Below are 21,017 nucleotides of genomic sequence, written 5' to 3' on the forward strand. Positions count from 1 at the left end.
GTTGGGTGGGAGTAGAGACTTTATTTATCTACTTTCTATTTATTTGAAGGATTTGCTTTATCCTTACCCTTACTGTCTTCCTTAAATCCAAGCATGTTTTTATTGATGAAGGAAATTTGATGAGAGGTTACTAATATGCTTTCTGTGTCTCTCCTTAAATTTACAGTCTGCAGTACTGAACATCAAATACTCAGCATGCTAATCAACTGAGACATTATTGTTGGTTTTTTTGTATGTATTTATAATAAAAAAATCAATTAAAAGCTAACATTGAAGTGCTTTTGAAGATTAATACTCACTGCATTTAAACATATCCTGAATCTCAAAATCAACAGGACCCAGGAGCATGAACAAAGGGCACATAACCTCTAAGAGCTGCAGTGGCGCAATGATTAGAGTGCAATATTGCAGGCTACTTCTGTGGACTGTCCTCTGCCTGCAATTTGGCAGATCGAATCTCACCAGGCTCAAGGTTGACTCAGCTTTCCATCCTTCTGAGATGGGTAAAAGCACCCAGGTTGTTGGGGACAATATGCTAACTCTGTAAACCGCTTAGAGAGGGCTGTAAAAGCACTATGAAGCAGTATATAAGTCTAAGTGCTATTTCTATTGCTATCTCCCCCCTGCTTAGCAGGCCAAGTTTGGAGGTGTATCATGGGATTAAGGGAGGTGATATGCTTGTTTGTTTCCTTTCCCTCATTATGTTGGAAAGCAGTTGGCTGTTGATGTTCTCTAGGGTGCCCAACTCTCCTTTGGGAAATACATATAAGTTAATCCAGTTTGGGTGCTATGCTTGTTTTGTGCAATATTCTGCTGAAAAAAGGCGCACAGATTTGCAAACATTTCACTTTCACTGCAGTATACAAACACAATAAACAACAGATAACATAAATAAAAATTTGGGTTGAAAAGAAGGCTTATTTCAATTTGTTTATGCTCAATATGTTTTATACAGATAAAATTTGACTTAAGTATTGCCAATCAGCCTTTCTCTGATCCAGTTCAGTTTTACATAGAAGTCTGTTTAAATTTTTTTACATCAGGCTAAACATTTAATCATGCAAAAATGCATTTATTTCCACTGACAACTTTCTGTAATATCAACATTTTATACCCTCATTTTTCTGATACAGTATACAGAGAAAATATGTTTTTTGCTAAGAATTAAGAAAAATATTGAGAAATGCTATCTGAATACCATAATATTCTCAGAGAGTCTAAATTAAAAAATCTTCTATATCACTAGTCTATAGTTTGACTTCTTTTACTAATTGCAACATATTAGTACAGATTAGATCAATAGCTGCTTTATAGCAGACCACTTTGATGTAAGTTTGAGAAAGTGTTACTGTAAGTGTAATGCTTTAATAACCTTTAATAAAGGAGGTTATTAAACCTTTATTAAAGTGTGAGTCCATTTTGTAAGATGGTCTTTGTAATTAGGATCCTTTTTTGGATGTTTTTTTTTTAAAGTTTCTCCTCCCCCATTTGTGAAGATGTTTCGTAAGTAAACTGTGGATTGATGAATATTCAATACTTTTCATGGTGAATGCAGTAAAACACTTGGTGTTTTTACCCAGCAGGCTCACAGTCAAGAATAAAGTTCTCAGGCAATAGCAAACAAAGCTGGAAGCAACCAATATATAATATGCTTAGTTTCGGATTGGGGTGCAAGAAGGAGGAGGCAGCTCTGGGGTGAAGCTAGGAGACAGGGTCTGTGGATTAGCTTCAAAGGAAGCTCATCAAGAAGGGGCCCAAAAAGATGCCTGCAGCAAAACTTCAAGGAAACTTTTTTCAAAAATAATAAACAAAATAAAAATAAATCTGCATTGAAAGAAATAGAAAACTGGATTAAAAAAAAAAAACTACAGTATTTTGGAGAAACTGTCAAATACGATAGCAATACGGGCAATGATGCTTATTTTTTTGGCTTTTTGTTTGTCTATAACAGGGATGGCAGATTGCAGGAAGCAGATCAAATTCTTGCTATTAATGGGCAAGCCCTTGATCAGACCATAACACATCAACAGGCTATCGGCATCCTACAGAAAGCCAAAGAGAGTGTCCAGCTAGTTGTGGCAAGGGGCGCTTTGCCTCAGCTCATCAGTCCAGTAATTTCTCGATCTCCGTCAGCTGCTAGTACAATTTCAGCCCATTCAAACCCGGTGAGTAAACACTGAAAACAAGTCTGTCTCATTTCTTGTATCTTAGGTTGGTGCAGTCAATGCAACTCTTTGTACTCTTGAAGATAAAAAAAGGTCTCTGCAACATGTTGCTGAACGTTAGCCATTGTGTAAAGTTGCAATTCCACAGAAAGCTGCTTATAGTCACAATTCTGTTTTTTCGGTGTATAGAAAATAGTACACGAAGGAGTTCAAACAGGTTCAATGCACACTATAACTCATGTTCCCAGCTACCAAAAATAAATCCTATTTGGTGGTGGTGGGAGCGTATTATACATAAGACTTTCCTTATTCCATAAAATGTGTCTTCATCAGTTCTTAGCAGATTATAAACCTGTGGACTTAATTACCAAAAACTTACTTTAAAAGCAAATTGTGTGAGAGGTCTATCAAGGACTGTTGGTCTTGACTATTCATTGACTCCTCCAGTGGAGCCATAGCTTGCCTCCACAACCCATTTGCAGGGGAACAATAAGGGGGGGAATGATATGTTTTTATCTCCTGCTTGTAAGCATCTGAGAGGTATCTGGTTGGCCATTGTGTGAGCAAAACGTTGGATTAAGAGAGTCCTTGGTTTAACTCAGCAAGGCTGTTTTTATGTACTTATATCCTAAATGATAAGCAGTGTCTGTTCTTCAATTGGGTCCTTTGATGAGAGCCTGATAATAAGGAAGGGCCTTTATGGTGTAGATTAAAGAGGGAGTGAGGGGAAAAAAAGAGAGTGTCTCAGTCTGGTGCCTTTGAGAGAGTTAAGCCAAGTCCTTCCTGTGTATCAGATGAAGGGGTGGTATTCCCTTACTTTCCCTACTGGTTTGCAAATGTGAGTGCAAACACGCTTTGTTTGCATGCGCCCCATCCATGCATGTACTTGGCCTTCCGCACATACATTTTGGCTTGAAAATGTGCTTAAATAGGACAGCATAGAGCCGGAGTTAGTGGTTTCCACTACCAGTTCTAGGTGAACGGGTCCGGCTGAATAGCACCTCTGATCAGATGTACCATTTTATGCCTAGTATGGAGTCACTCAGGAGTTGAGTAGAAATGAGTTGTTCTCAGTCAGCGCACCTGAATGAATACCTGGGGAAAGCAAGCATAAGATTTTATCTTTCATGTTCGAAATAATTTATTCACTAAGCTGTTAAAACACTGTAACTTGCGAGTAAAACCACTGAAAATATAGAACGCTAAAAGGCTCTTTTGATGATTCATGAACATTAGTTGGAGTAGCTATAGAAAAGAGATTGACTATATGGAGAAAATGCAAATCCGATGGAATATCTTTAGAGGTTGTTTTTAAAAAATGAAACTAACGTAAGATTTTGTCTTAAAAGGTACATTGGCAGCATGTGGAGACTATTGAGTTGGTGAATGATGGATCGGGTCTGGGATTTGGGATAGTAGGAGGAAAATCAACTGGAGTGATAGTTAAAACCATCCTTCCAGGCGGAGTAGCTGATCGGGTACACAATATATTTTTCTGTACTAGAGTTACAGTATGATAATTACTTCTTACCATTTAATAAATACCTTTATTTACTTGAAATAGAAAGAATGGAATGCTAATATTCAATGAGGGAAAACATCTTGAATTAAAGGGTTACCTTTTGCCAACAAATGATCCTTATAGCTATGGCTTGAAACCTCAGCCAAATTTATAATGCTAAGCTTTGCTTCTGAACTGCTATCGGTCACGAATATAATTTTTCTATGGAAATAGGAAGCTGGTTTTGTCTGAGAATGAGGACCACAGAAAAGCAGATAGTAGAGTTCCTTTATGGAGAACTTTTTTCATCCCTGTATTTGAGATATTTTTGAACACGGTCTTTACTCTTGGTGAGGCAGATGTGATAGCAAAGTTTAAGCCACACACATTTGCCGTTCACACATGAAAAACAGTCCCCTTTTCTTCAAATCTCCCCATCACCACCTTGTAAGCCCATGGTCAATTTAGGTGTTGGGTAAGCAGATAGGAGATAAATCCATTTTCTAAATGGGAATGTTTACGAGCAATTTTAGACAGTAATTTTTGATTTAATAATTAGGTTTCTGTGAAGGGGGTGTCCCACCCTTATGCCCCTCTTTTTTTTTGTGCTATGGTTTTTGGCCAGAGTCATCATGCATATACACATGCATTGCATTAATAGATTTATGGACAAGGGATGGAATTGATTTGGTTGGTTTCAGGTAGATTTGGTAATCCTAGGCTGATAAGGTAGAAATGAGACATTTTGAACAGGATGTTTTCCATGTTTTTCTTCATTTTGGGAGGAAAACAGTGCTAAATTTAGGCGTGACTTTTGTGCAGATATGCTAATAAATAGGAATAAAAGCAATAAATGATACAAAAATTTTGAATGTAAGCAATGCTAAACTTATTACTTAGAACCATGAAAAAAATGATACATTTATTAATTTAAAATATATTCATTTTTTATCAGAGGTTGCATAGATAACAGATAGCATATGATAAAAAGATTTAAAATAACTGTCTACTACAGCAGTATTAAAAGCAAATATATATATATTCCAAAACTAAGATAGGTTGTAGGTAAAACTCTTGCATTTTTCTAAGACACCTCTGTGTATAATTTTTTTTAAACAATTGAATGTTTGCTCATCTAGCATGGTAGACTGTGCAGCGGAGACCATATTTTGAAAATTGGTGATACAGACTTGACTGGGATCAGTGGTGAGCAGGTGGCACAAGTCCTGAGGCAATGTGGAAACCGAGTCAAGTTAGTGATAGCCAGAGGACTAATTGAGGAGGCCGCTCCATCAACAACAGCTCCTTTGGGTACCCCAGTGCAAACTGGTATGATGGAGAACAAGGTAATAACATGTAACTTATATTAAAGAAACAGGACTGACGGTAGATAGAGGTTCCCAACACTTTTTATGTCAAACGTCCTGCCTGCCTGCAAAAATAATTGCTAACCTGCTAACTTCAATCTGCCACTTGAATAGGGCTGTAATAGCAGCTTAAGCAATCACTGCATCATAGCATTTCCCCTTTGCTCTGCTGCTTCCCCTTTGAGTTCATCTGGATTATTCTTCTACTTATGTCCTCCACCCTTGCATCCACCGCTGGGCTCCTCTCTGTGCCAGCCAGTGCCTGGCTGTAGCTCTTCACCTAAATCAACTGGCACAACTTCAGCTGCTGCTAGTTAGGTGTTAGCTACCCAGCTGTCTTTTTTATTTCTTAGAGTGTCCTTCGTTTGGATTGGTGTTTTATTTTCTCCACTGTGTTCATCTGTTGCCTGAAAAGTAACCTCATTCCAACTAAACCTCATTTACCAAAAATCTCCTGTGCTCTTTATTATCTGTTTAATCACACTTGCATAGCTCCCCCCACCTCACCAGTGATTCTTCCTTTTAACCTTTTGAAATGATGCAAGGATGAATGTGGCTGGAAGTGTACAAAATAAAAGATAAAATAGGGAGTTGGTGTGTGCAAACACAGATCAGGAGGTGCAAGTGTCTACATATTTCTTTATCAGCTGAAGCAAGTTTTAGTGTCTTAAGAATGTAAACACAGTTCGGCAGGAAGCTTCAGCTAACTGGATTATATTCAACAGAATTAAGTGCTTGAGAGAGTAACAAAGTGAAGAAAATGGAGATAAGGTAAAAATTATACTTCTGCAGAAACATGTTTTTGTGTCTCTCTGTCAGTAGCATAATTTATACCCCATTTTTTCATTTTACAGGTTTTTCAATGCAATCTTTAGGAGGAATGGATTTGAATAATTGAATCATTCCTTCCAATTAGCTATGCCCTTTCTAGAAATGATCTTTTAGTTTGAATAGATAATTTTCTTTCCTGAATTGCTATACAGGTAATCCTTAATTTACGACCACAATTGTGCCCAGAATTTACATTGCTAAGAGAAATTTGTTTTGACCCATTTTACGACTTTACTTGCCATGTTTTTTAAGCGAATCACTGCAGTTGTTAAATTAGTCACATGGTTGCTAAGTGAATCTAGCTTCCCCAATGACTTGACCTGTCAGGAGGTTGCAAAAGATTATCACATGACCTCTGGACACTGCAACCATTATAAATATGAATCAGCTGTGAAGCATCCAAACATAAATCACATGACCGTGTTGATGCTGGAATGGTCATAAGTGAGAAAAATGGTCGTAAGTCACATTTTTCAATAGCGTTGTAACTTCGAAGGGTCGCTAAATGAACTGCTGTAAGTCAAGGACTACCTGTATTAGTAGATAAAAGTGAAATTTAATATTTTACTTTTACCCATTTAAAGGTTTTGCTTAAAAATAAAAATACACAACTTACATCCTTTCAGAGGTGTGGAACTACAACTCACGATATCATACATCTGTAGCCAATAATGACGGGGGTTATTTTAATATAAGTAAAAGTACTCCTTACTTTAAGCACTCTTTTGTGGTTATATTAGCGATTATATATTACCATAGTATGTTCAATGGGTTCCACCACAAATCCGCGAAGCCCTTATTCGTGGAGACATAAGCGCGAAGACTAATTCGCGCCGTTCGAAGCGCTAAGGAAAAACGCGACCCTACCGCGATGACATAATCGCGGAGGGCAAATCCGCGCATTCCCAAGCACTCAGTACCCTAACCCTAAACCTAACCCTAAACCTAACCCTAACCCTAACCCTAACCTTAAACCTAACCCTAACCCTAAACCTAACCCTAAACCTAACCCTAAACCTAACCCTAAAACAAACCCCTAAACCTAATCCTAACCCTTACCTTAATTGAAATTGGCTTTCTGCTGCGGCGCCGTTTTAAAGCGCCCTTTTGTTGCCGTGCTGTTGTCGCGGCGGTGATGACGCGCGGTGATGACGTTGCGGCTTTAGCGATGCGATTTTATCACCGCTATTTTGACGAGCGCGGTTTTGTCGTGCCACGTGTTCAATGAAACAATGTTTAAAAATAATGTTTAAATTGACATTTCAACATATTTAATCTTTCTTTGATACTGGGTATGTGTGTGTGTGTATGTATGTATGTGTATACATTTGCATAATTAGTTAATTTTCCATTTTTTAAATTTTGATTTTTACTTTGTTTTGTTTTCTAGAAATGATTTCTGTAAAGCTCAAGCATAAAGTATGTGCAAACCTCAGAAATCACAAAACCATAGCCCTGAATCCAGAATCACATAGAAAAGCATTTAAAATAAATACCTTGAGGAACTCTTACCATGACAAATAATGTTAACTCTATTAAAGGTTCACTAATTATATTTGAGAACTATGAAACTAACATCTCAGTAACATTCTGGCAAGAAGTACTGTGTGTTATGTGTAGAATTAAATGGTGAAATATTAAGGCTTAGGTGAGAAATAGAATAATTATTTTTGTTTCCCATAAGAACTTCTGTCATGAAGAATAACTACATGTGTTTTCCCTTAAGAAATTGGAAGATACACCAGTTGAAAATGTTGAAGATGGGAACACATTTGATGTGGAGCTTACAAAAAATTCTCAAGGGTTGGGAATAACAATTGCTGGCTACATTGGGGATAAAATATCAGGTATGGTTAAAATTAATTCTGCTCAAAAAGTTAAGAAATCCATTTATTAGCTTTGTGGTTGAAAACCTAAACATCAGTCCACATGTTTAAAAGTACCACACACAATACATAGAGTAATTGCTTTGCAAGAAAAATGTTCTATATGGCTTTCATTTCAAAATACGGATTTTATTTTGCAATAGATTTGTAGTCTGGAATAGTTTGAAATAATTAAAGGCATTCATTGGAGGCAGCATATTTTCTTTCACTAGATTCAGAACTTGATGTCAGAATTGTTTAAATGTGATTCATTTGGAAGTCAAACTTCTACTTTAATTAATGGTCTTTGGCTTAGTATATTTATAGCATAGGCATGTGCGCTATAACTGAAATAAAAATAAATGTGTCAGTTTAAGATCTAGTAGCAATTGATTACCTGTTTGATAAAATGTAAGTTTATCTCTAAGACCATGGGTGTCACACTTGCGGTGTCACATTGCCGTCATGTGACATTTCACGATGTTTTTTCCCTTCATGGACCTGGTGTGGGCGTGGCCTGCAGTTGACACATCTGGCCTGCGGGCCGCCAGTTTGACACTCCTTTCTTAGAGTGAATACATTGGGTTAGGGCAAAGATGGGGAACTAGGGTCCCTTTATAACTTGTGGATTTCAACTCCCAAAACCCCTGAGCTGCAAGCTGGGAGTTGAAGTCCACAAGCTATAAAAGGGCCACAGTTCCCCACCTCTGGGTTAGAGCAAGATAACTTTAATGATACTATGTTGTAATATTTCTGCTTAAGTACTTAGAAGTCATAAAGACTATTGTAGTCAGATCTTGATATGCTTTGTTTAAGTTTATGGATTCATGCCATAACAGCTTTACAAATATGTACATGACTCAGACATACCTTTAATTACTTCAATTTTATTTTTAAATCACAGAACCTTCTGGTATTTTTGTAAAAAGTATCACAAAAGACAGTGCAGTTGAGCATGATGGTAGAATCCATATTGGAGATCAAATTATTGCTGTAAGTAACCTTGGAGGAATTCTGTTATCCCTTTTTCCTTCTATTATTTAGTTTTTATGCTTGATGGATTGAACACAAACAACTCAGGAGGATGGTCCCAGAGTTCTTAAAAGATCACACATATGAAGTCTCTGATCTTGATTGTCATCCACCAAAAAATTATTAAATCTGATTTCTGTACACAAAGATCACAAACTGAAACATAATGCCTAACTCTTTAAACATTATTTCAGGACATTACAGACCACTTAGCTTAAAATGTTAAGTGTACCATATTATTAATAGGTAAAATGGATGGAAATATTAAAGATAAAATTATTACGGTTATAAAACAGAAGTCGACATCCCCCCCCCATCAAGCGGTTTGTTTTATATACATTTATTTTTTTCTCTCTGAGAGTTAGTAATAATTAGACTGTCATAAAGAAAAGGCCATTTTGCTACTATGTTTTGGCCACTAAATACAAATGAGATCCTGGATGTTAGAAAAATGTGGAGGATTCTTTCACAGAGATCTTGAGAAAATGTAATAGTCTTGGGGTTAGGAGAGATGCTCTTCTTTGACTTGGTTACTGATGAAAACAGAGATAAGATCAATGACCTACTTCATTGAGGAACATAAATAATTATTTAACTGAAGGTTCTACATTGATAACGTGGTTTGTAAACTGAGTCTTAAATCATCTTACAGATGAACAGCAAAAGTAACAGTAAACTTTTCTGCCCAATTCCCATCAACCTACTTAGTTAGTTCTCAATTTAGAACCATATGTTTAGCGTTTGTAATAAGCGAGTTGCAAGTGATCCTTAAACTTACAACCATCGTATCTTTCTCACATTTACATGATCGAAGTGCAACTCACTTAACCGTCTTACTTAACAACGGAAATTCTGGTCCCAATTGTGGTTATACGCTGGGGACTACCTGTATAGATGAGAAGATTTTTTAAATTTTTGAATGCATTATTTTAAGTTAACTTGAATTTATAAAGCTCCTTTGCACAGTTTTCAGACAGTTTTCTTCAAACTCTATGCTGTCTATCTTTAGATAGGATTCTTATGCTCAGGAGAGCAACAAGCTCCAAACCAAATTTCAGCAGACATTTGGCAAATGTGATTTGCCTAATTTGAAATAAAACAGTTTTTCCAATCTTGATAGATGTACAATGACTGGTAAGAATATATATTTGCAATAGTGGCGAATATCTGTAGCTTGGATGTAGGATGATGGTGACACAAGACCCATCCCAAGATTCTCAGTTGACATAGCCACATCTGGCCATCCTAAGGCTCTCATTTGACACAACCACATCTGGCCCATCACATGACCCACATCCATACCTGAAGCTCTTACAGTCAGAAGAACACTGACATCCCTTAAATTCTGCTGAAGATGTTATCTAGCTGGATAACAAAACATTTAGAAACCAACCCACAAGCATGGAGAATGACATTTCACCCACATGGACCTATGTTTAATCCATAGGTGGATGGAACCAATCTTCAAGGTTTTACCAACCAGCAAGCAGTGGAGGTTTTGCGACATACTGGGCAAACAGTCTATCTGACTTTGGTCCGAAGAGGAGGCCTGAAACAGGAAAACCAAATTCAGTCTCATGATGACTTCAGTGATGCTGTTGAAAAGGATTCAATTTTCCAAACAATGGATATTGGCACAAATACAGGCAATTAAGATTATCTTTGCTTCACGTTTCTTGAATTTTATTTTCTGTTCTTTAGAGGCTAAACCAAAGTGGCTTAAATTCATTCTTGCAATCCACTTTTTAGTCACAGTTGGAGAAAGAAAAAGCATACTCAAAAGGAGGAACAAAAGAGTTTTGTCGATTTTTTTCTTTCATGAATAACAAATCAGTAATCTTCAAATAATATTGTTTCTGTGATTTATGTTTTATGGTAGAACTAAAAAAAATTAAAATACAAAAACCAAATGAAAATGAATAAAGGAATTTAAGCTTTAGGGAATTAATTCCATGGTGCTCATTATCTCTCTCTCTTTTGTTCCCTAAAATCTGTGGTTCAGCTTTCCCAATTCAGGTTTCCATAGAATCAGCCATGTATGTGATATCAGTCAGATTTTCCTCATTTGGATCCACCATATTTTCCTCCTTTCATGTAATATATAATATAGAAGATTGTTGCCTTTTTGCTGTTACCAATTTTTATTTTATTTTTAGTGTTTAACTGTTGCATGCATATCCACACTAGCCATGTATGTATGTATTTAATTATTTATTTATATTAATATCCCACCTTTATTATTGATACAACTAACCTAAGGTGGAAAACTTACCCAGCACATCTTCTTCTGCCTATTCCCCCCCCCCCAATAACAATCAGCTTGTGAAGTAGGTTGGCCCAAAGTCACCCCACTGGCTTTCATGACTAAGGTAGGACTTGAACTCTTACAATCTCTGCTTTCTAGCATGGAGCATTAACTGCTAGACCAGGCTTAATTAAATCTGGTAGGAAACTAGGAGTCCTTAACAACAGTGAAACAGGAAAGGGGTTTAACTGTATTGTCACAGAAATTGGCATTTTTTTTTCCTCCACAGAAAGCTGCAAAAGAGAGCAGGATTCTCCATTAATGTCATGCAGCCCCAGCGAGGTTCATTTTGAAGAAGATACTAATATACAACAAACAGGTTATAAATAATGTTTTTCCCTTTATAAATATGCTTGTCTTCCCTAGTTTTTGCCTTTGCTTGCTTGGCATGGTAGCATGGCAAAAGTTCCTTTTGGGTTCCGAAAGTGCATATTTGAGATGTCATAGACAAATCCATCTTTGAAGAAAAATATAGTGATGCAGCTCTGTTTAGTTGAATTTATATACATTGTCCACAGAATTTTATCTAGTAAACTCAAATAATTATTTTATAGCCTTTACTTTGAATCTGTTAACTTCTAAGTATCTTATCCATAGGTATCTTATCGAAACCTGTGGATGAGGTATTTAGAAATTAAAAGATTCAAATAAAAGGCTATAAAATAGTTATTTGAGTTTGTCTAGCTAAAACTCTGTGAACAATGTACACAAAGTTGATTTCTTGTATGCAGCCAGCTTCGTATATTATATCAACTGTTAAAATTATGAAGCTTAATTTTAAGCTTAAAATACTCAATGGCAGCAGCTGAAAAGAGTACTTATTAATGGGGATATTAAAAATAATTATCATTAGATGTCAAAACATACTGCTGAAGATATTTCATGATTGTTTATTTACAATGAAAAACCTTAACAATAATACTGGGTGAACAGCAGTTTTTATATACTAGGAAATGTAGTGTAGCATAAAGCAGAATGCATAGCTGAAGTTAGCTATGTATACATAGAATTCTTATATCTGTGGTTGATCACATTTGTTTATGTCTTACTTTTAAATAAGCAAGTAGTTTGTGATATACATAGCTGATTGTAGCTCATCAAGCCACGCTAAAGAGATATTCAGATTCTGTAATTCTCATGTTTCCACCTACTTCGTATTTTTAAGTGTGTGAATATTTGAGGATATCGTAAGTGCTTGGTGGGTCACTGTACATATCTGACAAGCTCCAGTTATCATAGTAAGAGATAAACTAGATCAGGTTTAAAATGGTAAATTATTACACTCACAATTTGTTTCTTTCTCACATTTTTAAATAAATACAAAAATCTGTTAAATAATTCCAGGAAGTGTGTTCTTCCACTGCCCCCTAGAGACCATGTTTCAGTAGGAGCCTTAGAAAAAGAGGTCATCGTTTCAAAAAAAATATATCTTAAATATAGAGAACATTTTTTGAGTGCTTAAATATTAAATAATATATTTATTTGTATATGTAACTCATGATATAAACAGAATAATATCAAAAACACTACAATGCTAAATATTCCCACCTGAGAATAAGTTTCTTTCAACTTTAACTTACCTCTGAATAAATAGGAAAGGAATATTGTATACTGAACGATTTTGGGAACTGATTTTAATAAATACATAATATTATTTAATAATAATATTTAATTAATAAATACATAATATTATTTACTAGTGCACTCCTGTTGAAGAGAACTATGAAATGATAGCCATAGTTTTACAAATAAAAACAAAGATCTGTAATTATTCTTCAGAAATGGAAAACAAATCACGCATAAGCTTAGCTTTTTGCTTTATCTTTTGAATTTTAGTTCTTATTTTTATTTGTTAATGTTTCAATCACGCAAACTTGTTTTGCTAACATTTGTAGAGTGCAGGGGTGTAAGATAATAATGAATAACAAGAATGAGCATTTCAGAGTTCTGTTGGGCCAGGAAAGAAGAACATGCCTATAATTTCTGCATTCACAGAAAGGAGAAGGTGCAGCAGAGTGTAGCCAGACAGAAATCCAGTTATTCAGGAAGCTAGATTAGGACAATTGGGATTCTATGGAAGAGAGATAAAAGGAAGTTCTTGAGTGATGCAAGCCGAAATTGAATAGCCAGGGTAGTACTGAAAGATTGAGTCTCATGCTGATTTAATTTCAAATAAAACTGGATGACGCTAAAAAATTATTAAGATATATATGGTACAAAATTGGTTAGAAAAAGGAATTTAAAAATGAGCTGTTATTTTTTTCACTTAATCCAAGTGAATTCAGCTAGCTTTAAAAGGATTTTTAAAAAACCAAAATTTAAGTTATAACTCTCCCCCCTCCACTTTTCCTTTTTTAGATACTTAGTATCGAAAAGTATTTTCTTTTTCATTTTATATAAATCAGATGCATGTTTACAAATTCTAATGCAATTCATTTTCTACTTAGAGGTAAGAATTTTATAGTTTTACTTAGGATAACTGTCACATCTTGCAGATATTCAGCTAACATCCCTAGAAGAAGAAACATTGCTGAACAAATGGCAGAAGATTTTGGGGAAAAATTATGAAGTTGTGGTAGGTCGACTCATTGCTTGCTATTAAAAAAATAAACACTTTATCTCTGCTCTTCCTTGGGAAGGGCATTGTTTTTTAAAATCTAAAAATGTGGTAAAACAAAACTTTTAAGTAATCTTAGGCAGTCAGAAAATGAATCCTACATTAGATCAAACAGTTTCTAAATATTGCTTCCTGGGAAGTTTTCATTAATTCAGTTGATAAGTATTGGCAGTGTTTATTTAGTAACTTTTGGAGTCCATTATATATTTTGATTCTCCTTGTTGTCAACAGTGCATGGTTTCATTTCTTGGGGTAGCATTTTTGCTTGATGACCTCTCTCAATGTGGGCAGAGCTACAGTTGAGTTCTGAAATCTACATTTGGGAAGCAAAACAACAATGTAGCTTGTTAGGAAATCTACCCACTTCCAACATACAACATTTAGCATAATCCTTGCTTCATAAGAGTTCTTGCACATAGCTGATATTTGGAATAAAAGACTTCCCTCCTTTAATCTGACATTCATCTACCAGAAATAAATGCCACTAATTTTAATGTTGGCCTGCTTTTAGGTAAGTAATACAAAATCTAACAATTAGGGCCGATGTTTTCCTTGTACTGCTGCTGTTGACCCCTACTTCACTGCTGGATGGTCTGTTTGTATGGCTTACAGAGATTTTTTTAAAGGAAGCTGGTTTGCCCCACTTCACTGACATTTTAACAGATTGTTTGCATTTTTTCCTTTTTGTTTTTCTTCCCTCCTATGATTTATGATAATGATTGCTGATCCTCTATTTTCAATATTTGTTTTTAAATTGATTGTTAATTGACTCTTTTATTCTTTTAAAGTAAGGTTTATGTGAGGGATCTTGGTAGCCCTTTGGCCTACAAGCTTTAAAGTATGTTTAGTTTTTATGTAATAAAAGATGTTTTCCTAGCTGATACTTTACTGCTCATTGAGAATCTAGCCAGTCTTCTTTTAAGCACATTTTAGAACATATAAGCAACTACTTTTGTGTGCAGTAGTCCAAGGATGTAACAAGGATGTGGAACTTTTGAATAGAATTCTGCAGCAGGGTCATAGGTGCAGTTCCTGTTCTTTGACTGTTCCCCACCTGGGGATTAGTAAACCATAAAGAATTATGTTACCAGGTGCATGTCCTGTTAACGCTTGACTTGTTTCAGAGACAACAAGGATTGCCAGATATATGGAATCCAGTTCTTTTTCTTCAAACTGGAAACATTTCTGTTCCCGAATACTGTATTTGCTAACTATTGTTCCATGGCAGTCACAAAAGATGGTGTAATGAGAAGTGTGGAACCTTTGATAGTTTTATTTGTTCCTTTTATTTGTGACTCTCTGACTACCTTTCATCTCTGGACAGCTGTAGCTACCAGCATCTGTTACCCTTTGCAAATGAGAAAAAGGATGTTACAGCTGGATGCTCCTTTTCAGCTCACATTGTGATTCCATCTTGTTTTGATGTGAGAAATCAATGAACATGGATGTTTTCTTTTGAAAGAAATGAGCCTGTAGCTTAAGAAGTAGAGCATTTGTAGCAAAACAGCGTTTAAATTTACTGGTCCTTTGTATAGGATCTCGTTGCAATTTTCTAAGCAACTGATTTCTTGGTGTTATGAAGATTGTATTTTTTCTTCTTTCTAGGTGGCGGATGTGAACAAGTTTAGTGAAAGCAGCGGATTGGGGATTAGCTTAGAAGCTACAGTGGGACATCATTTTATTCGGTCTGTTTTGCCTGAAGGGCCTGTTGGACGATGTGGCAGATTGTACAGTGGAGATGAATTACTAGAAGTATGAATTAATCTTTCTTATTCTTCTGCTCTCTTAAAAGATATGCTGAGGGATTTTTTTTTCACTTTTAATATTTTCTTAGCACAGAGCTGTGATGGCAGACCTATGGCACCTGTGCAAAAGATGGCATGACGAACTCTCTCTGTTGCACTTCAGGGTTCCATTGCGTGCATGCGTTCTAGCCAGCTGCTCTCTTCTGGGTTCCGGCATGCGCATGCCGGACAGAAGACCAGCTATCTGGCACGCATGTGTGTGACGGAACCCGGAAGAGCAACTGGCAACTGTGGACATGCGCACCGGCCAGCTGCTCTCTTCTGGGTTGTGGTGCTCCAGCACATACGCACGCTCGTTTCGGCACTTGGGGTTGAAAAAGGTAGCCGTCACTGGCATAGAGTAAAGGTAGTCCTTGACTTACAACAATAATTGGGAGCAGAATTTCCATTGATAAGCAAGACGGTTAGTGAGTTGTGGCCAATGTTGGTGTGGCTGTTAAGTTGAACCAATACAACCAATACAATTGTTAAGTGAATCACGTGGTTGTTAAGCGAATCTGGCTTCCTCCATTGACTCTATTTGATGGAAGCCAGCTGGAAAGGTTGCAAAGGGCAATCATATGACCCTAGGATATATGCAGGAATGTAATAATTACATTCCCGATTGCCAACCTCCCAAATTTTGATCATGACATCTTGGGGATTCTGCAACAGTTGTAAATGCAAGGACCAGTCATAAGTCAGTTGTTCCAGTGCCAGTCAAACATCGGATGGTCACTAAAGAAATTATTGTAGGATGAAGACCACCTATATTCATGTATTTGTGAAAGAAATACAGGTAGTCCTTGGCTTCATTTGGTGACCGTTCGAATTTACAATGGCACTGAAAAAAGTGAAATGACCATTTTTCACACTTATGACCTGTGCAGTATCCCCATGGTCATGTGATTTACATTCAGACACTTGAAAACTGGTTCACATTTATGATGGATCCACGTGATCTTCTTTTGCAACCTTCTGACTAGCAAAATGAATAGGAAAACCAGATTGACTTAACAACCAGGTTACTGATTGAAGAACTGCAGTGATTCACTTAACAAATGTGACAAGAAAAGTCCTAAAGTGGGGCAAATCGCACTCATCAAATTTGTCATTAGCAACATAGATTTTGGGCTCAATGGTGGCGGTAGGTTGAGGACTACCTGTATATAGCCTGTATAAATTCACAATATGATAGTACATTCTAAGGTAGTGATTATATAATTACTCCCTTTTAAATACTCCATTCCAGTGGTCCCCAACCTTTTTATCGCCGCGGACCAGTCAGCCTTTGATAATTTTACCGTGGCCCGCTGAGCGCGCGCAGAGGTGGGGGGGGGCATTGTTCGCGACGACACATTGATTGTTTATATATCACGTGCGTACCAGCGCGGGGCTCTCTTCCCTGGAGCCTTTGCGCACGGCCCAGGAGCTTTTGCGCACGGCCCAGGAGCCTTTGCGCTGCAGCGATCATGTCCCACGGCCGCTGCAGCGATCATGTCCCACGGCCGCTGCAGCGATCATGACCCCCGGGCGCTGCGCGGCCCGGTGCCCGGTACTCCACGGCCCGGCACCGGTCCGCGGACCGGGGGTTGGGGACCACTGCTCCATTCCACTTGTCAGAAGTTTGCAAACAGTGATCACATGAGCCCTGGACATTGGAACTGTCATAAATACAAGTCAGTTGCCAAGCATCTGGATTTTGATCATGTGACTGTGGGGATGCTGCAGTGATTATAAGTGTGGAAAAATGGTCAAAACGGTCACTTTTTCAGTAGTTGTAACTTTGAACAGTCACCAAACAAACTGTTGTAAGTTGAGGATAGCCTCTATTGGGTTTATACTGCTTGGGAAATTCTGGCATTTGTAGTTCAAATATGTCTTAAATGAGGAAGGTTGTGGGAAGTGTGGCCTAGATATTAAAACTTATTAAATTAAATGATTTCTATTCAGGTAGCTAGCACATGCACAAGGAAAAGTAGGCTTCTAAGAATGAAAATAATTCATTCGTCCTAGGAAATGTATTTTTTCAGTAGCGCAGCACTTTAATTTTTCCTAGAATCCCTTGTGCTATCTGCTCTTTAATGTAGCTTCATTCAGTTTTCTGGCAAATGTCATTTGCATTCACCCATATTTATAGTCAAGATAACTTAATTAGCTGAAGTATAAAACATATCAGCATAAAAAACTGTGAGGTAATTTTGAACGGTCAGTAAATGAACTGTTGTAAGTAGAGGACTACCTGTGATGTGAAGAAGCCATGTAGTATCTATTTTTTTAATATGCTTCTTTATTTTCCTATGTAATCATCATCTTCATTTAATGACCCCATAATCCCTTGCGGGGTGGAGTCTGGGCAACTGAATGGAGCTGAGTGTTTATTGGCCAGACACCCTTCCTGTCACCCATGTGGAGTTTTGTTCAGCAGATATATTCTCATTGTCCCCAGAGAGAAATATCTGCCTCTACCTAGGATTGAACTCACAGCCTCCTGATTGTGAGGCAAGAGCTCCGCCTCTAGGTCACCGCACCACTCTACTTTAGTTTTCTATGTCCAATCTGAAAATATATATCTTTCTTTCTGTCTTTTCCTTATTTCTGTAAATATCCTTATTTTCATTGGCAGGTAAATGGACAGTCTTTGCTTGGAGAGAATCACAAGGACGTTGTAAATATTTTAAAAGAGCTTCCTATCAATGTAAGGATGGTGTGTTGTCGTGCAGTTCTACCTGTTACTGAAGCAGCATTGGATGAGACTCATATGTTAGAGCAGGTAATTCAACATAAAGATTTATACCCTTGTGGAGAAACTGACAGACCACCATTCTTCCTTCCCATAGAGAATGCAAATAAAAGATTTGAACTCCTGAAATGGCTCCATTACTATTAAGTATTTCTTAATTTTGTTTTATCTGTTTTGTTTTTAATGCTTTGATGGTTGTGAATGATTTTAGATATTTTTAAAAAGGTTTTTATTTTTCATTTTCATACACTCACATATATACTGTGTATAGCCAGCGCCATACAACATTAAACAATAATCACAGCAATTCCTCTTGTCAACAGTACCCCCCCAAAAAAGAGACCCAATATACCTCTTCCACTCTCCATACACCTCTTTCTTCCACCCTCCTCCAACTTTCTATCTTCCCTCCATCATCCCCCTCTACTCTACTTCCCCTCCCCCTCTACCACTCCTCTCTCCCGATCCACTCCCTCCCTTCCTTCTCACCCTCCCTCCCATCCTCTCTCCCGTCCCTCTCTACCCATCTTTCTTCTATCCCACTCCTCCTCCCCTTGGTGTATTTCTACTATATGTCATTGTACTTAACTTATCCTATTTTTACAGAGAAATTAAAGAAGAACAGTATACATGTGAAATCACATTACATTGAAATCTAACACATCGTATTTTAGATATTTAATGGCCACCCAGAGTCTCTTATTTGTGAAACTGGTGGCTATATATAAATAAATAAATATGGTAGTTGTCGGGCTTGGAAGCCATCTTTTACAGTGGGCCTCAAGCCAGTCACATATTCTACTGTAGGAAATGGGGAGTGGAGATTGTATGGAGCATGGGAGCTTTGTAGTCAAAATAACATTCTTTCTCAGAGAGTCAAGGTCATCTTGCCCCTGCACCTGGAGGAATGTCACTGGGAGGAATCTTTCTTTGGGATAGTGACTGATTGGACCATGTGATGGACATGTGGGTGGGGGACAAGGTCTTGAATTTTCAACGGTGTGTGGAAAACCTGAGTCTCAAAGCTTCCAGATGTGCCAACATGGTTCTTCTAATAAATTGGAACTTTGGGGAGTCCCTAGCCTCGGACTCTTATTTCAATGAGGATGCTATTTGGAACCCTGACATTAACCCGAATCTGACAGTTGTAAGATAAAGATTTTTTTTTAAAGTGGAGACTGTTTGATCAGATGGCTAGAATTGGATTGAAGAAACCGAGCTTCAAAACCTTTTTTTAGATTTTTTCATACAGCTTTTGTTAAAGTATTATAGTCATTTAAACTTTTCATATATATTTAGACATCTCTACCTAAAGTTTACATTCTCAGATGGTAGAACTTGAGGAGATTATTAAATTAACCTCTTTAAGGGAAAAAACCTTCGCATTGACAGTTGACTGGAAATCTGTTATAGACTTTTTGCATGAAACAAAAATGTACTTACAATTTATGTTTTTGATGATTAGAACAAACTGGATAAAGAAAAAGCTAAGATTTTTATTTGTAATCATAGAATAAAAGAACTTTGTAAATGTGCTTATATTTGCTGCAAAGAAATTGGAAGCTTTTCTCTTTTTTCCTTTACCTTTTTATATTTTCCTTCCTTCCTTCTTCCCCCCTCCCTCCCCCTCACAGTTATTAAGTGAATCATGGTCATTATGTGAACCTGGCTTGCTTAAAAACCCCAAACTAGTTTGTGTTTTGTATGTGTTTTGTAAAACTTTAATTAAAATTGATTAAAAAAATAGACAAGTTTTAGACTCTTTAAATAGCAGTTCCCATTTATTCCAGTTTCATTGACAACGTGTGTTTAAATTTCCTTTAGCTTAATTTTTTTTAAAAAGTAACCCTGTTTAACTTTACAGTCTCATATCGACCTTGGTGGACTCCTTGGTGCTTCAGAGACAGTCGATGCTAAGCTGGAAATAGCTAACATAAGTCAGAATACTGAAGAGGTGCAAGGTTCTCCTCTGGCAATGTGGGAGACAGAAATACAACAAATTGAATTGGAGAAAGGCAGCAGAGGTCTTGGCTTTAGCATATTGGATTATCAGGTAATTTCTGAATTCCATAATATAAGGATGTACTTTATACATTGAATCCAGTATCCCTTTAAAAATGAAACATTCCAATAGAATCACATCATTAAATAAACTTGTCCAACTTATTTTATATATCTTCATATTTTTGCAAGGAAGTCACCTTCAATTATGGATAGTTTCTGATCTGTTAGATGAGAAAAGGTATCATATGATTAGGAAGTCACCTTTCATTACTATTCTATTACATTTCTCAATCTTTCTGTCTTATTTTCTTTTGACCCCCGAAATAAGCGCTTGGCCTTATTTTTGGAGAAGTCTTATTATTTTTGAGGTGCAGGAGACTCCTTAACCATGTCCCACAGATCAGCTGATCCAGAGACGGCCGGAGGTTCTGTCTCTGTTTCTGGCACACTCTTGCCAGGCCTAGCGTTGCTGGGCCTCCTGCTCTTTTTGTGGCCGCCACTAAGAGAAGGGGCGTGGTAGCTAGGGTTTGCAGGAATGGCATCTGCAAGGCCGTTCTGCATGGATGGCAGGTGCATATGGGAGGTGTGGTGCATGTTCTCCCATTCCCTTCCAGGAAATGGTGGGGACTGGCTGCACATGTGTTTAAATATTTTAGGAGAGGGCTTGTTTTGGGGGAGGGATTATATTAGCCCATGCACTCAAAAGCCTGATTGGGCTTATTATCTGGGGAAGTCTTATTTTGGGGGAAAGAGGGTAGTAGTATTTATTCCATGGATCCAATAATAACACACACAAATACATA

The 21,017-nt window shown here is 37.1% G+C and overlaps 1 protein-coding gene across 1 annotated transcript in view; it reads left to right on the top strand.

Annotated features, from left to right (window-relative positions):
- The window catches only part of MPDZ (multiple PDZ domain crumbs cell polarity complex component), a 113,378-nt gene that overhangs the window by 16,281 nt on the left and 76,080 nt on the right, over nt 1-21,017 (top strand). Inside the window, exons 6-16 of the mRNA XM_032214401.1 lie at nt 1,952-2,165; nt 3,515-3,643; nt 4,806-5,012; nt 7,591-7,711; nt 8,634-8,722; nt 10,209-10,407; nt 11,296-11,385; nt 13,562-13,641; nt 15,289-15,435; nt 18,094-18,240; nt 20,075-20,263. Of these exons, the coding sequence (XP_032070292.1) occupies nt 1,952-2,165; nt 3,515-3,643; nt 4,806-5,012; nt 7,591-7,711; nt 8,634-8,722; nt 10,209-10,407; nt 11,296-11,385; nt 13,562-13,641; nt 15,289-15,435; nt 18,094-18,240; nt 20,075-20,263 (1,612 nt within the window). The remainder of the gene's footprint in view (nt 1-1,951; nt 2,166-3,514; nt 3,644-4,805; nt 5,013-7,590; nt 7,712-8,633; nt 8,723-10,208; nt 10,408-11,295; nt 11,386-13,561; nt 13,642-15,288; nt 15,436-18,093; nt 18,241-20,074; nt 20,264-21,017) is intronic.

The sequence above is a fragment of the Thamnophis elegans genome, chromosome 3, assembly GCF_009769535.1.
Source record: "Thamnophis elegans isolate rThaEle1 chromosome 3, rThaEle1.pri, whole genome shotgun sequence".
NCBI lineage: Eukaryota > Metazoa > Chordata > Lepidosauria > Squamata > Colubridae > Thamnophis > Thamnophis elegans.